This window comes from Aythya marila, assembly GCF_965140915.1.
Source record: "Aythya marila genome assembly, chromosome: 2".
Taxonomy (NCBI): domain Eukaryota; kingdom Metazoa; phylum Chordata; class Aves; order Anseriformes; family Anatidae; genus Aythya; species Aythya marila.
The window spans coordinates 84,975,399-84,991,862 of NC_139043.1; the positions used below are offsets into that span (position 1 = coordinate 84,975,399).

Consider the following 16,464-nt stretch of genomic DNA (forward strand, 5'->3'; position numbering starts at 1 on the left):
ATAGAGTCAAGCTGGCAAGCATTGAAGAGTCCCAATAACTATAGAAAGAATCTGTGAATACATTTCTGTTTTCTTTCAGCTACTGATATGTGGTCAATATAAAAATAAAGGAAACTATAGTCAAGCATATCAAGATTTTTTTGTTCTTGGGAGCTTGTGAGATATTTACATAACAAAAAAGAAATAGATTAAGAAAAACATTGTTTGAATGCTAAATTCTGCAGATTTACAAAAATTCACATTTTTTACAAAAATTCACAATTTACTAACTAAAAGATATGCATCTGGAAATAAACAAACATAAGGAATTCACAACATTACAGATCTCCAGTTATTACTGTAGGGAAAGACATTTTTTTCTTCATTTTCATTTTACTTTTTTTCCTGTTGCTTTCTCTGTTATTCTTTTACACAAAGAGATGCTTCACCAGAGTGCCTTTAATGCTTTAAGCATAGCTATCTGAATACCATTTTAACTCATTGAGGAAGTTTCTATCCCATCTTTTACTTAGAGCATACTGGTGGATCAGAGGTGGAAACGGACGGTTGCTGTTTGTGATTTGAAATTCTGCTACCTCATGCCAATGTTTTGAGATTTCACCAGTTTCCAGTTTCAGTTTTTTGTCATAGTAGGTTTAGTTTGGTTTATTTGATGTTTTGCTTGAGAAAATCTGAATGAATTAACTGCAGACCTTCATCAGTAAACGTGCTAACAGTAGTTTCAGATATACAAAACTCCCTGAAATACCATTTCTGGAGTTTATGCATTCCCTAAAGCAAATTATTGCTTGCTGCTTTTTTCTTCATTATTGCTTTTATTATTTTTTTCTTTCTTATTCTTATTTTTTTCCTTGCAGTCATAGTTGGCCACAAAGCAACAGGAGCATATTTAAAGGAATGGTCAAAATTATCCTGCAGTCAATAACTCTTGTCTCTGAGGCTGCTGAAGTCCATCTCTCCATAGACATTGTTCTCTCTAGGCTTCCTCTGTTGCCAGTGAAGAGAGAGCTGAGCTGCCTTTTGGAAGTATCTATTGCTCTTCTAATTTAAGGGTCTCAGCTACAGACTTAAATCCAATTTGATCCTTAGGTTTTGTTGTTGTGCTCTTCCTAGAAGCGTTAGTTTCCTCTCTGTGTTTCTGCACTACACTAAATTGACTGTTTGTTTCATCTAGCACTGCTTTTATGAATAAAAGGTGAACGTAACATCACAGAAACAAGACTTTGCCTTTTCAAGCTTTGATGTAAAAACTTCTTTCCCACAGTAAAACATATGCAGCCATACCCTTTAGAACTAGGAAAAAGCATTAGACTATGTGATGTGGAATGGGATGATCCCTGTGTGCCTGGATGGGAGCAGTATGCTCTTAGGTCTGTAAACTGCTCAACAGACAGTGCCCCCAGATTTAACTCAGCTACTGTGAAACACACCAGCTGCATCTCGGTGGATGTAAGAGACTAGTGCCCCTCAATTTATATTCCATCATGCCATCCATATTCTATCATTCCATCAATAGAAAAGACTGAAATTTCTCAGCATTATTTATTCTCTTTTGCTACACTTTCAAAAAGATGAACATGAAAAGTTACAAACCTAATGTTATAGACCAAAAAAAAAAAAAAAAAAAAAAAAAGACAACAACAACAAAAATTAAGAATAATTTTATTGGATGTTTAAATTTAAAATGAGACCAGACAGTATATGAAAAAGCCTGCAATCCTGTCTCTGTCCTCATGAAAGCAGGTAAGGCCAGTGGGCCCACACTTCTTTCCTCTTTCTTATAACATCCATGTGCAGAGCAGGATATCCAGTTTACTAGTCTCTTGGAAAATGTCCATCAGTGTGCATTTTTCATCATGTCCCCAGGAGATCACATTTCTATGTACTGTTTCTCCTTAGAACATCATTTACTCCATGGCTTTTTTTTCATTATCGTAAGGAAATATGTATTAACTGTGACATAGTCAGTAGGCAAAATTTTTTTTGCTTACTACAAAAGAGAAAAACGTTGTTTGAGATCACCCCACTAGCTGAATAGGCCTCCTTCCAAAAGGGACCATCCTCAGTAGTTGTCAGGAAATGTAAAGACTCTTTGTATCTTTCGTTGTGGAACTTCTTTAACTACTTTATTTTGTCCAACAGGTCTACAAAAGTGTTATGTAAAGAAACTGTAGTGACTGGTACTTTCATTGCAACTTCATATTTTTCTTTCTATAAGAAGCAGAAATAATAATAAGGACTCCATGACAAAAGGAAAAAACAAACTAACAAAAACAACAACAACACATATACACACACACACACACAAAACAGATGGTCCTGTGTTGCCAAGCAACTTTAAAGAAAATTGAAAGAAACCACAGAGCTCTATTTATGTCTTGTAAAAACTGAAGCACTAAACATCCACTTCTTTGATATTATTAAACCATGATGATGTTTTATCATCCTCTGTTGCTGAGAAGGAAAATTTCTGGGGGCAAACAAAAGAAGTAGTTACATGATATGTATGATTGTCCATGAAAGGCCTAGAAATTTAGGATGGCAGAATGTGTAAAGAGTTGCTAAGAAAAACAATTATAATTGCACCATCCAGCTCACGTATGATCAGGTTTAACATTCTTTATTATATTGTTTGTCTTTTCTTATGTCCACTTTTCCCTTTGCATCTGAAGGTTTATGGTATAGTCATGACCACCATGGTTGTGGAGCATGGTTACGTTCTCGGATATCACGTCACTCTTTGTTATTGGTCACCTATGGATAGACAGCAGATGGCAGTTTCAAATGCATGCACATTGGTAATTTTCACTATAATCCATTACAAAATATGTAGAAAAGGTTTGGGACCGTGCCTCTGTTATGCTAAACAAGGCACAGGGAATGTTTGCAGACAATTTATCATCAGTCTGTGCAATCTTGGGCTGTCACTCGATTTCGTGAAGATCTATGTACAGCGGCGGAAATCCATCTGATTATACGTTTGAGCTAGTAAAGGATTTATTTTAAATTAAAAAAAAAAAGTATCTGGGAAGGTAAAGGCTCGATATCTCATGAAATGAATAGCTGGGTAACAGCTTCTGCTTTTATTTGATAACATTTAAAAAAATAAGGGCAAGTTCTGAATAAAAGATATCATGTCTTTTCTTGAAATTGTTATAAAATTACACAGTATATTTTACCAGCGCTGAAGATAAATAACCAGTGGCTTTGTTAGATATGAGCTTGCATAATACTGCATTAACAGAGTTATCTCAGGCAAAAGACATATTTGTTTTCCAGTGGCTATATGAATGAGAGAACAAGTCAGGCATTCTAGTAAGATGCAGTATTTATTTATGGTAGATGGTGTAAAACTCATACATCTGTATAGCTAGATGATTTGGCTGATAAATATATCCTGGGGAAAAAAATGTAACAGCCGTTGAATTCCTTAACAATCTAAATAATTTATTTAAAATGGCATACGCAGAATATAGCACCAGATTCCCCAAGTTCTGTCTATCCAATCAGGCTATTCAGAGTCTAGATACATCACTTGCAAAAGTTTTTACAGCTGCTCTTAGCAAGGAAGTGTCAGCTCTCTTCTTTCTTGATTGATAGGATAATATTATAAAAATACAGAGAATAAAATGATATGTATTCAACAATTCTGTTTACGGGATTAGTTAACTAACAGCCTTAGGTATGCACTAGTGAATTACCTGTTTGATTAGCACATGAGAACTTGAGGGTATGCTGTATCTGAAATTACTTTCATAAATGCACATACACATTTTAATATGAAAATAATCACATTCAAATAGCTTGTTTTCTCACTATTGCAGTATTTGCATGGAAATCATTCTACCTGACTCACAAGGTGTATTTGCGATATACAATGCTACAATAACAAAATAACAAAATGAGCCATTTTTTAATGTTTTACAATATGTCCATCTAAGAGAGAATTTAAATGCAAATACTACATAAATATTTTAATTTAAGGGCTGTTTGTTTGTTTGTTTAGATTTGGAACCTCTTTTTCTTTTGCAAGAGACAATGAGGAAATAGCTTTTCAATAAACCTGTGGAAATGGTTTTACCCCTTGAAAGGCAATTTGATTAATCAAATGGAAAGGATCTAAATGAGTCATTGTGAAATGCTGTATGAATGTTTCGGAGACAAAAGTGCAATCTTTCAAACATAAAGTCAAGTCTTACAAGGAATGTCTCAAATGAATGCACCACAAAAATTGTGTATAGAAAATGTGTACTTTATATTTTTAAAAGAAATATATAGTAAGTTTCTCTCTTGTGTGGTAAAATGTTCACTTCTCCTCTAAGGGATGGGAGCTAAAAAAGACAAATGCTATGCTCAGTTCAGGACCCTGTAGTACTTCACTGATAAGTTGCCATTATTACATACAGGTTCTCTTCTATGACTGTCAGTTAAATTACACGCACTGTATTTTTTTCAATCAGGTGCAGACATGGCAAATCGCTTCTTTACTTAAGTAATAAGGCAAGTGAAAACACTTCAAATAAAGGTTTCAAAATAACACCTTTTTATTTTTTTTTGTAGGATATTAATATTTTGATATTTATTTATTTATGTGGAAAAATTGAAAGAGAAATTAAGAAAATACTAAGATTATTTGCAGAGGAAATGCTGTACCAAGGAAAAGTATGTCTGACTTTGTCATGTGTCTGTATCTGGCAAATGGGCTGCAACATGGCCATAAATGCTATAAATATGTCCTGGAGTAGTAGCTTTAAGGACTGAGGTTACAAAGGATGCAGTTTGGGACAGGCAATCAGGTGAACTTTCTTTAAAAGCATGTCCAGTGACCACATTTTGAAAGCCATCTGAGAAGTCTCCTGGGAAATCCCACCTGCTTTTCAGAGGAATCCTGTGAAAACTCAGCCCATAAATGGAAGAGTTTGACATATACTAATGGTACTAAATATAATATACTAAATTAGATCCACAAAACATGAGAAAATATGGGCTGGATTATGTCACGTCACACATCAACTTGGAACTATAAGATATTTTGTGTCTTTTCAGTGGATGGAGGCTGGTCATGTTGGTCATCTTGGTCAAAGTGCTCAGCAACTTGTGGCGGAGGGCATTACATGAGAACCCGCTCCTGCACAAATCCAGCGCCAGCATACGGAGGAGATATCTGCCTTGGACTGCACACTGAAGAAGCCCTCTGCAACACACAGCAGTGTCCAGGTACAGCAAATCAGCCCATGCAGCTTTATTCTTTGTGTTCCACGGAGTAAGGCATTTTCAGATGGGCAACGTAATGCTCCTTGATCTATTATTTAGGAGCACATCATTTCTCTCCTTTATTAAGTGCACAATCAGCTCTTACATGCTACAGTAAATCAAATAACAGTAGAATATGACCTACAGGAGACCACCTCCTCCTGTCTCTGTTTGAAAAATATACTAGAATTACCATTTAAGTTACTGGTACAGGTTCTGGTTCTAGATAAACTAAAGGTGTGTAATATTTGAAGTGGTTCAAGCAAAAGGTTGAGAGATTTCTAATAAGAAACCCACAAAGACAAATCAAAACAAAAATGCTTTTGTTTTAACAATAAATGTTCATGGCAATCAAATTGCTGAGGTTGCATATTCAACAGCATGCATACCACAAGGTCCTTCAAATAGCTAAGGCCTTACATCAACCTTTGTTTAAGCCCTGTTTTCATATAAAACAAAGAGCAAGCCTTAATGTTCTTTGTAAAATACATACTTCAACTTTGAATGTTAAGGAGCAGAGACTGTCTTTTTAAATAACTGCAAACTATTTACTAAAGGAGTTTCAGCACTCCTGCTAGTTTTATGGTGTTATGGATCATGACTTTTTCTGTAAATTTGACTCTGTCTTTTGAACCATGTTAAAGGAACCTGAATTCTTAATGAAATTTATGTCAGAAATAGAGAGTAAAAATGCACACACATTTGCACACAAAACATAAAATCATGAGTGAAAAGGCAGTGGGAGAGATTGTTTTCAGTTATTGCTGATTAATGGATTATAGGCAACAGTCAAAGGAAATAGCTTTAAGCAGCTCCAAATATACAGCATTTGCTTCAATGACAGCTCCTAGACTTCATGGCAAAAATTTTCTGCCCTGATGATGAAGTTGTGCATGTGAAGGCACAAGTTCCATTAATGGATCCTATTACTTGTCTGGAACAACACTTTTAGATAATTTTCTTTTCAAGGCACTGCATGACCTGGAGCAGAACAGAATACATACTTTGTCAAAATTAAGGAAGATGCTACATTCTGTTGCTACATTCTGTGCATTAAAAAAAAAAAAAAAAAAAAAAAAAAGAACAACACAGAAATTAGTTGATGATTTGATTTTTCAAGACAAATGGTATATATTTGTATATAAAAGTTACATAACTGCCTTGAGATCCTTAAAGCATCTTTAAAAGGTCAGAATTAGCGTGTTCATTGTACTAGTGTTGTAGCTCTTTCTCTTGCATTTATTTTCTAGTGACATTTTTCTAGAAATAACATTTTTTAAGCATTTATAAATAATCTCTTTATCTTGTTTTGACCTGGTTACCTGAATTTTGGAGTAGATGGTGGGTGGAAGAGGAGGTTGGTGTCATTTTAGTTCAAGAAAGTGAAAATCATAAAGCAATAAAATTTCAGAGTGCAAATCTTTTATCTCACACTTCTGTGATGTTTTATTAATATTTCAATCTCATGGAAAATTTGCCATAGATTTTGGAAACAACCAGCTGTGAGAATAGACCTTGCCTCATGTGAGCACTGTAGATTTCACAACTTTTTTACTGTTCCTGTTTCATATTGGTATGGTACAAAAATGACCTCAGTGCTATCCACGTCAAGTTTTTTGCATCCCTGCACAGCCATTTTGTTGTGGTGAGGATCATATAGCTAGTGATTGCTGCTAGTGCAGGTCCGGAAGTACCATTGGTGGTGACATTTGCTGCTTGAGAGACATGCTTAATATAGTTATACTTGGAATCTATGAACCACCAACCAGCACAAAAATGCATGTAAAAAAATGGAAATTATTTCAAATGTTTCGTAAGTTATGAAAAGAGCAAAAATTTATTGGCATTTGAAATAGCATTTTTTGGCAAAAGAAAATGAGCAGAAAACTAAAATTTCAAGAATCATGATAACAGGGACTTTTTAAAGATGTAGAAAGTTAATTGCAAATCCAATTGAAAGTATATAGTTGTGCACTTAGAAAAAACAACTGTCTTGCAAAATACACTGTTTTGTCATCCTTCATTTTAAAAGTTGTATCATCATGTTTGTTTTTTTCTTTTAATTTATCTAAATGCAATCACATAAATATGAATGGAAGCACTGTGCTATTGATCCGTAGAGGTTTATAGGCTGCTTATCTGTAAGTGTAATCAGTTTCAAGGGTGTCTGTAATGTAATGAATAAAGCAGTGTTTTATATGTAAAGTATTTACGGCTGCTGTAAGAAGGGAAAATATATTCTGTCTTTGAAGTGCTAACTCACACATGCAAATAATGGATAAAGCAATTGAGCATTTAGAAATGATGGTGTAGTTCTGCATGGAAGAGATTTATGATTTTACAGACTGGTGGCCTGATCATTCAGAGGTACCTTCTTCACCCAGGGATCTTTTAATAACAGCTTGGACTTAACCTGGCCTCAAAGGCCAGCCAAGACTCTGCAGGAAAAAGACATGACAACTGAGTAAACGTTGCCATGTTAGAGGTGAAAAGCAGCTTCAGATTAAACACCTCTCCTGTCTACCCTCATGACTTGTAGAGAATTCAGGAGCAAGTGGAGAGGAGACTGTTTGATGTGCAAGAGAAACTTAAATACTTTGAAGATAAAGAAATCAAAGGGATGAGGCAGAATAACTGAGTCTGTAGCAACGCATATAAAAGCTATGGCTTCAGCATCTCCACGATGACACATACAGTAGCACATTTGAAATGGCACATCTACCAGTCATGTATACCTTAACTCTGTGATTCTCTGAGCTCCCAGCAGTGGCACTCCTCAAAATACAGGTTTGATATCAGGATCCACAATTACAGGGATGTCCATCTCTCTCACGCTTGTACTAGTGTGCCCCCTCTCCTCTTCTGCAATTTTGTACACCAGGTATAGCAGATCCACATGGTGCTGAACCCACTGACTACCTGTGCACTCGTTCCTGCACTGCACCATGGGACTTCAATGTGTAAGGGATGTACCCTCTATTGCATATGTGGAAAGGTCCCAAAGCACATAGTGCCTTTTACAGGACCTGCTGCTCAAAACGTCTCCACAGAAGACTTGTGCCTAAAGGGCTTGCTAGAACGGCAGCTTTACCCAGTCACCATGATGTAGCCCAGCACGATCCATACCCTGAGGTTACTATGTTGTCACAGGATGCAACGATGAGCCTTGTCAGCCAAGAGTATGTTGGATGAAAAACTATTATTAAATAATAATAACAAAATGTCCAGAAGATGGCTCTTAGGTAAACATCCTCCTTCAGATCTCGAATACATATCGCTATACCTGTCATTGCTATTTGTCAGGTACATAAACAAAATACAGTGTTGTTGTCCACCCTGAAGACTTAGGCTGAATTAGCTTCATGACAATCTCTTTCTGTCACCACTGTGGAGTCACAGAGAATCCCTCAGGCTTCTTCCTTCCATGTACAAAGGCAGTGGCAGAAGCCAAAACTGTGATACTTGGGTGACAAATTTACCATTGAACTCTACATTTTGGAGACCTTTGCCAGCTTGTCCAAACTGGCTTTTTTTTTTTTTATTTTTATTTTTATTGTAATGAATGAGCTGTCTGTCCTTTGATAGTGTGTACTAGCTGGAGACGAGGCTTTCTGTCATAATTCAGGAAAATGAGAAATTTCTCTCTCACTCAGCATACTAGAAACATTTAATTGCAGTGTCTGTGTGTGTATATCTCTCTGCCCACTATAGACAGCTGGTCGGAGTGGTCTGAGTGGTCAGAGTGTGACTCATCTGGTGTTCAGCTCCGCGTTCGTCAGTGCATTATTTTGTTTCCTGTGGGCAGCCAGTGCACGGGTAACACCACGGAGAGCCGAGCCTGTACTTTTGACTCCAACTTCATACCAGGTGAGATCAGTCTTCCCCTGAAGGATCAGTGATATCTCTCAACATTCCAGGAATGAGGCATAATAGTGTCTCACATGGAACTGTGCAGAGACAAGACTTAAGACAGAATTTGCCTTTTTTTCACCCAAAGAGCACTGGTCTACAAGGTGGAGCTTGTGGTGCTAGACCTGGTGTCATGAAAATCTGTCTCAGGCTGTGAATTGTGGAACTGTCCTTGCTGTCACCACCTAAGACTGTGGTTATTCAGTCTCTAAGCCTTATGTAGGTCCTTCCATCTTGTTTAGTAACAGGGTGCAGGGATGAGTGCAGTTAGGAGAACTAGTTTGTTTCTCACTTTGAAGTGTTCTTGAGACTTTGGGGTTATTAGAGAAAAGATCCTCTAGGTTTTGTGATTTGTGTATGCAAAACTGGGTGCAGGGGTAGTTGATCGGGAAACCATTTCATGGAGTTAATTAGAATAATAACCACCTAGAAAGTTAAATACTGTTGGTTGTGCCTCAGGTACTAATCTCCCCTATGACCACTATGTACCTGATGGAGAATCATGTCAGGTATTATAGCATTTGTCAAAAATTATGAATGTAATTATTTTTTTTTTTAAATCATATCAGTCATTTAAATCCACACAACAGTATTGATGTCTACATTGCATTGCTGTTAACAGTCATCTTTCCATCTGTGTACATAACAAAGTCACCAGTCTATTCACAGGCAGATAAATTTATGATTTCAAGTGTCATTTGAAGTGTAATTATGATGGTTCAGTGCAGCAACCTTTTTTTCTGCAGCTAAGCAGTATATTATATACCATGTATGTACAATATTAAGAAGAAATCCACAAACTTAAACACTGTATTTATGGATGATGCATAGAAAATAGCAATAAATTCACAAATACTATTTTTCCTCCCAAACCAATGTGAAAAATGTCAATGTGAAAGCAAAACCCCTCACACTGTATTTTTCCTTTTTTTTTCTTTTTTTTTTTTTTCTTGGGGTTTTGAAGCAGCTCAGTCAATATTCACATTCACATTCTGTGAATCCCCCTCTTAATCCAATGTAAAGTCTACGTACTGTTTTGGAAAGTATGCAGTTTCAGACTCTGAAATGAGGAATGTTAGGTGAATAAGTAGCAGCCACCTCTTCCTTGGCCCTTCTGCTTTGTTTACCACTCCCCCTCCAATTTCTCACAACACAGGAGATGAAGTCATGGCCAGTACATTCACCATAGTGAAACTTCCTTGCTTTCTTAGGAGCTCTCAGATCACTTTCACTCCTCAAGGTCCTCATACTCAGAGTTGTCTCCCTCCCAACTTCTCTTTCCTTTTCTAATTCACCTTGCTCCTTTCCCCAGCTATTATACTGGCATGTCCACCCTCACGTTGTCTCCTCCTCCCTCTGCTTACCTTAAATCTGTTTTTCCACAAAACTTAATGCATATAGAGTGATTCTGGCAGAGTGGCTCATTATCATTGCTGCCGCTGTTTTTCCAGAGTTAATCTTTACCAACATTACCTTGCAGAGCTTTCTGACATATATATATTTTTTTTCTCTCCTTGTTGTTTGGATTGTGAATTAATGGTCTTGACCAGACAGAGTACACTACCAGCCTTTAGCTATCTGTGAGAGTGCTGTTCTGTCAGGTCTGTTACTTTCTAATGTTGAAAATAGTATTGATTTAGCAGGTGAAGAAAGGTAAAAAAAAAAATGTTATCCACTTTAGCAGAAGTAGCCTGTGGTATTTTAGATATGTGGAAGTCATAGCACTTTGTTTCACATCTGACAATGCGCTACAGTATATTTCAGCAGAAACCTCCAGCTGGAGAAGAGATTAATTTTAAAGCCAGACCACTAATATAGTCTTTGCTTCTCTTCTCTTTTTCCACCAGGCCTGCTTTAGCATTTATAATCCCCTTCTCCCAGAATCACACTAAAGGACTTCCTTCACTGCTCTGAGTCTGGATACAGATTCAAACCTTAAGCCTATTTTAACAGGAAAAAAAAAAATCGTGCAATTTACTTTCCATGCATTCTTGCAGCTGAAGTCTGTCTTATTAATCAGTCCTTTTCTATTATCAGATATTTTTAATATTCATATAAGAACATCAGAATGTCCATACAGGTTCAGAGCAAAAGTCAATCTTGTCCAGTTCCTGTCTCCAGCAGTACTGTAATGTCCAGGGAAGAAGAGAAACAGGACAAGTGTATATCATCCCGCTTCTGCCTCCCTGTAGTTTTTCAGCCTTCAGCAACTTTCATTTCAGGAGAGTTTTTAAACCTGATGCAGTCAATCTGTTTAATGCTCTGAAATGGTTCTCTCTCCAAGTAGTTTCTTGGGTTCCTTGCATCTTCTTTGCATCTTGAATCATCAGTTTGTTGGGAGGTAGAGAGCCTACTGTCATTCCTCATGCAAAAGCCATTGCATACCAATGGCGGTCATTGCTGACCTTTTCTGAACTTTCTTATTGTATTAGAGGCATTCTGAAATGGGAAAACCAGAGCTGCATGCAGCGTTCAGGGTGTGGACAACTCATGGATTTGTAAAGACCCGTAACGATAATTTCCTGTTCTACTCACTCTTGCTTTCTTGGTTGTACCTAACATTTTGTTTGCTTTTTTGATTCATTCAGAACACTAAGCTGATATTTTCATGGAACAGTCTGTCATAATCCCCTGATGAGTGATAATGGTCAGCTCACAGCCATCATTTTATTTGTGAAGCTAGGATTGCTTTCCACTCTACATTGATCTACATTCTGTTCTGTTTTTCATTTTATTGCCTAGTTTTAGAACGCCCTTCTGCAGCTCTTCCTAGTATCCTCTTATCCATACTACCTTAAATAAATGAATATCATCAAACTTCAAAAACACAGGCCTTTTGCTCAAAAGCCTAGGTCACTGCAGAAGTAGTAACCTTACTCCACTGTAAGAACTACACTGTTTTCTGTCCTTTCCCTCATCTCCCATAGCTACTTTTTTTTTCTTGGGAAGAAGGGATTTAAAGTAATTTCTGAAATCCAGGTAGGCTGTCTGCACTCTCACCCATATCCACATGACCATTGACCCTTCCAGAGAGATTCACAAAGCAGAGGTTTGTAAAACAGGACTTCCCTTCACCAAAGTCATGGTCATTGAAATAAAAAATGGGAAAACTTGGTTGTCAACACATTTTTATTCAGTATTTATTCAGAATGCTTCCAAAGACAGAATGGGAAGGACATTGGGTGGAATTACATTTTATTAGTTTACACTTGGGACCCATGAAATTGGCAGTCATCTTTTTTTAAGATTTGTAAATTCCCTCTTTTCACATTAGTGCTAGATGTGACTTCTAGAAGTAATGAGCCTGTTTGAACACAAGATAATGAAACTCTCATTAATTTTACTATTCAGAAATTCAGCATTTTCTCAAAATGGCTTAACTTCACAAAGATTTTTTTAATGTACACTTCATCTTTTTAATTAAAGGGATATTGGGAAGCAAGAATAAAAAATATGTTACTGCTTTTGGTTGATAAATTAAAGAACCTGAAGATGTCATGGAACTTTTTTGTTAATTCCACCACACCACAGTCAAAATCTTTTGTTACTTTGGATTTGGAGTGAATGTAGAAGAATACATTTTTTAAAATCCTCACTGTGTTGATCAAATTACTAGCTGTCTGTTTTTTTTTTCTCCATGGCATAAGCAGTTTATTTGTTTTTCTAGAAATATCGGTGGCACGATCCAGCAGCATAGAAGAAAAACGATGTGGCGGTAAGCTTTTGAGTTCTATCTGTGTATTAAATGGTGAATTATTGATTCCCCCCCCCTCTTTTTTGTTCCATTTGTTTCACATTTTGCACTGTCTTAGATTTATTCCACCTTATAAATGCCACATTCTCATTATTTACACTCGGTCCAGAAATAGAGATGTAGTTAATACAGAATTCCTCATTAAATATCCAGATGCCATTGCTGACCTTTGAGACAAGAGCATGTATTATTGTTTTTTTTTCTCCTTTTCCCTTGTAACAGTCACTCATTGTGTCCCAAAAAGAAATTCCTTTTATAAGTTAGTTATCAATATGACAAAAATTTTAAAGTTGCTGCACCTTTTGCTGGATAATAATTTCACAAACCTCTTTGGGACTCCAAATGAATAGCAGAGAGCCAGCCTGCTAAACCATTTAATGGCTCAGACTATCTGGACTCATTTTCAGCTTTGCTGCCAGATACAAAACTAGAAAGTAAAAGTTCAATTCCAGAGAGTCTTGATGCTAGTGAAACAAATCTTGAAAGAGAAAACTGAACTGTTGGGGAAAAAAAAAATGTACAAAGAAGAAGAAACGGGAAAAATGACCTTTTTTGTGTTTGTGCTTAGTTATCACGCTTAGTCGGTGTTGTCATGGTAGTAGCTGTGACCAGTTCCAGTATTCTTCTATGCACAGATAAGCTGTGTTTTTAGCCTAGTAAGGGACAATGAAAACACAGAGGTTATGCAAGGGCACTAGTGTGCATAGTTACATGTTGTAAGAGTCAAGATAATGCAATTTGTTTTTTTCCTTATTAGCAGTGGAAATCTGAAAACATTTTTGCCAAGTTCTGTGACAGTGGGAAACTCTCATTCAAGTGTAGAATGATATTTCAGTGGTAATTTACATATTGGGGTGGTCAACCTAGGTCAATATATTAGGTTGTGTTCCTTTTTTCCCTGTCGGTATGTAAAGGGGGCTTGCAAAAAAACAGAACCCATGTGCTGTCCCATTTTTCTGTTTTACAGTGAAAACGTCTAACATTTTTCAGGCTAGTGCCAGTCTCTCAGATTAAAATCAGCTTCATGTATGCAACCACAAACAAATATTCAATAATGTTAAGATGAAATCTGTTTCTTAATGATATTTCTTTCTTAATCAAAAGCAAAGCTCCAGTTGGAAACAGCAGTGAAAAGAAGTGTACTTTGTTTATTTCCAGCTAATCCTACTTACGCCACATCTGACACAATTATCTCTATATCAGGATAATTGGGAGGCAATTATGTTTTAAATTCCCTTCTACAGTTTCATGCAGCAATGAGCCTTCTCTATGTTTTAATTCCTGTGTAGGTAGGGAGGGTTCCCACAGTCTGATCCCATAGTATCTTCAATGGGCAGAGAGGACTGTGTTCTGGCAGCACTCTCTGGCTGCTGTGGTCAAAAGTACGCTGAGCTTTAGGGAGTCTCTCTCTCTCTCCTCTTCACATTTTCTCCTGAAACACTACTGTTTCCTCCTCACTTCCTCATTACATGGAGAAAAAGTTCTGAAGACTGGAGAAGGGAACAAACTGCCAAATATCAAAGACGCAGAAACGGTGAGACCCAGCTGCAGTCAAAGCAGGGGATGAGAAAAAAAGTACGCCAAAGTGTCTGGGACAGTCACCAAATAAGAGGGATGCTGAAAACATTTTAGGGGAAGCAGGTCTGTAATCTAAAGGCATTAAGATTTTGTTCTGCCACAAGTCACTACATGTAAGACAAAGAACTAGAAGCAGAGGAGGTGATAATGTAGTTCACTGGAAATAAGCCATGTACATTATATACATAATTTATATATGAAAAAGGTTTTGCTGTAGAGTTTGCAGAAATAAATTTAGCTGAACTTTTCAAATACTTAGAGAAAGCACTTCATTCATATGTTGTTTGGGTTCTGATCTTGTCTAAGGATCTTTCAGAAATCTCAGTCTTAATACTTGCAGAGATGTGTGGGTATCTAAGGTTCTCATAATGATCCCTTCAGGGAAGTACAATGCATTTGCTGCTGTAGGAATAAACCACTGCAAATGAGATGTTTCTGGGAAACACATGAGATTTCCCTTGTCATTATTTGAATTAAACACTTTTCTATGTTATTCCCCAAACTTAAGCTTTTACTGCTACTTCCTTAAGAATAAGATTGTCTTCTCTCCACTATGCAGAGTTCAACATGTTTCACATGATTGCAGTGGGATTAAGTAGCTCAATACTTGGTTGCCTTCTTACCCTGCTTGTTTACACTTACTGCCAACGATATCAACAACAGTCCCATGATGCTACCGTCATCCATCCGGTGTCACCAGCTCCTCTAAATACCAGCATCACTAACCATATCAACAAACTGGACAAGTACGATTCTGTAGAAGCCATCAAGGTGAGAAGCGGGTTGGGAGTTCTCTAATGCACAACATAAGTGGTCCTATATATTTTTGCTATATCAGAAGAATTCTACTTGATAGTTTTCTGCAGTTGCATTTGGACTCAAATTATGCTGATCATAAATCACAAAAATAGATTTTACCTGAGGTATTGTAATTGCAGATCCTTTCCTTTGTCAGTCCCTATTACACATTAAGTTAGATTCTACGTGTAGGTACAATTTAAACAGCAGCAGCCTTTCCTGAAAGAAACCAGACCACTACTCAGGTTCCTTTTTTTTTTTTTTCCTAATTGTGTTCTCTAGTGGCTTGTTGAAGAAGTAAATAGGGCTATTAACAGTCATCACAATATATATTGAAGATAATCCTTTGGCTCCAATGATATGGTGTCCAGTGTACAATTCATCTTCCTGCACTGTCTTTATGCAGGACATGTACACAGGTGAATATATACTGGGTAAGGCTCTCAGTAAGTGTTCATACTCCAAATATTCAGTAAATGATCCAGTACAGATTTACCTTAGATGAGAATCTAGTGTGGTATCTATATCATATGACATTTTTTTTAAAAGACCTGTTAGAATAGCTCTGTTTTTCAGATCCACTGAATTAAGGAAGGATGAGCATTCTGAAAGTACTTAACTCAGTATCTTCAGATTGTACAGTTTATTCATTCAGATGTGAAGCTTTTCTCAAATGAGTTTTTTTCTTAAATCTTACCTGGAGAATCCTACCTGGGGTTTTTAATTTCTTCATTTTTATTTATAATTAAAGACGTTTTAAGAAATTTAATTAAAAATGCAAGAGAAGTCTATGTGTTGTTTCAAGCTTTTTCAAAACCTCCTAATTAATTCTCTGAATTGCTACCAAAACAGAAACATTTTTGAAAAATCTTGAAACATTAGAAAATGAGATTTGTATTCATAAGACCTTCAGACATTTTCCCCTCCATATTGCATTTAAGAAGCAAGTAATTAATACAGTAAAGAGTAAATAGTTCTTATTCACAAAAAATAATAATAAGTGAGTTCTAAAAAGAATAACTGAATGTGATGAGAAAGTATTTTTAACCATAAAGTTAATTTTATAATATTATGGGGAAAAGTGTGTAGCTTTATTGAGTAGAATTGCTTTCTGTAGGAGAGTTGTTATGTAAGCAGACACATGCAGATGCAAGTTTTTTAAGTGTGCAAGC

The 16,464-nt window shown here is 36.5% G+C and overlaps 1 protein-coding gene across 7 annotated transcripts in view; it reads left to right on the forward strand.

The window, feature by feature from the left end:
- The window catches only part of SEMA5A (semaphorin 5A), a 340,995-nt gene that overhangs the window by 318,333 nt on the left and 6,198 nt on the right, over positions 1-16,464 (forward strand). For all 7 annotated transcript variants that reach the window (XM_082753180.1, XM_082753178.1, XM_082753176.1 and 4 more), the window contains 4 exons: positions 5,047-5,217; positions 8,965-9,120; positions 12,830-12,877; positions 15,054-15,265. In XM_082753180.1, the coding sequence (XP_082609306.1) occupies positions 5,047-5,217; positions 8,965-9,120; positions 12,830-12,877; positions 15,054-15,265 (587 nt within the window). The remainder of the gene's footprint in view (positions 1-5,046; positions 5,218-8,964; positions 9,121-12,829; positions 12,878-15,053; positions 15,266-16,464) is intronic.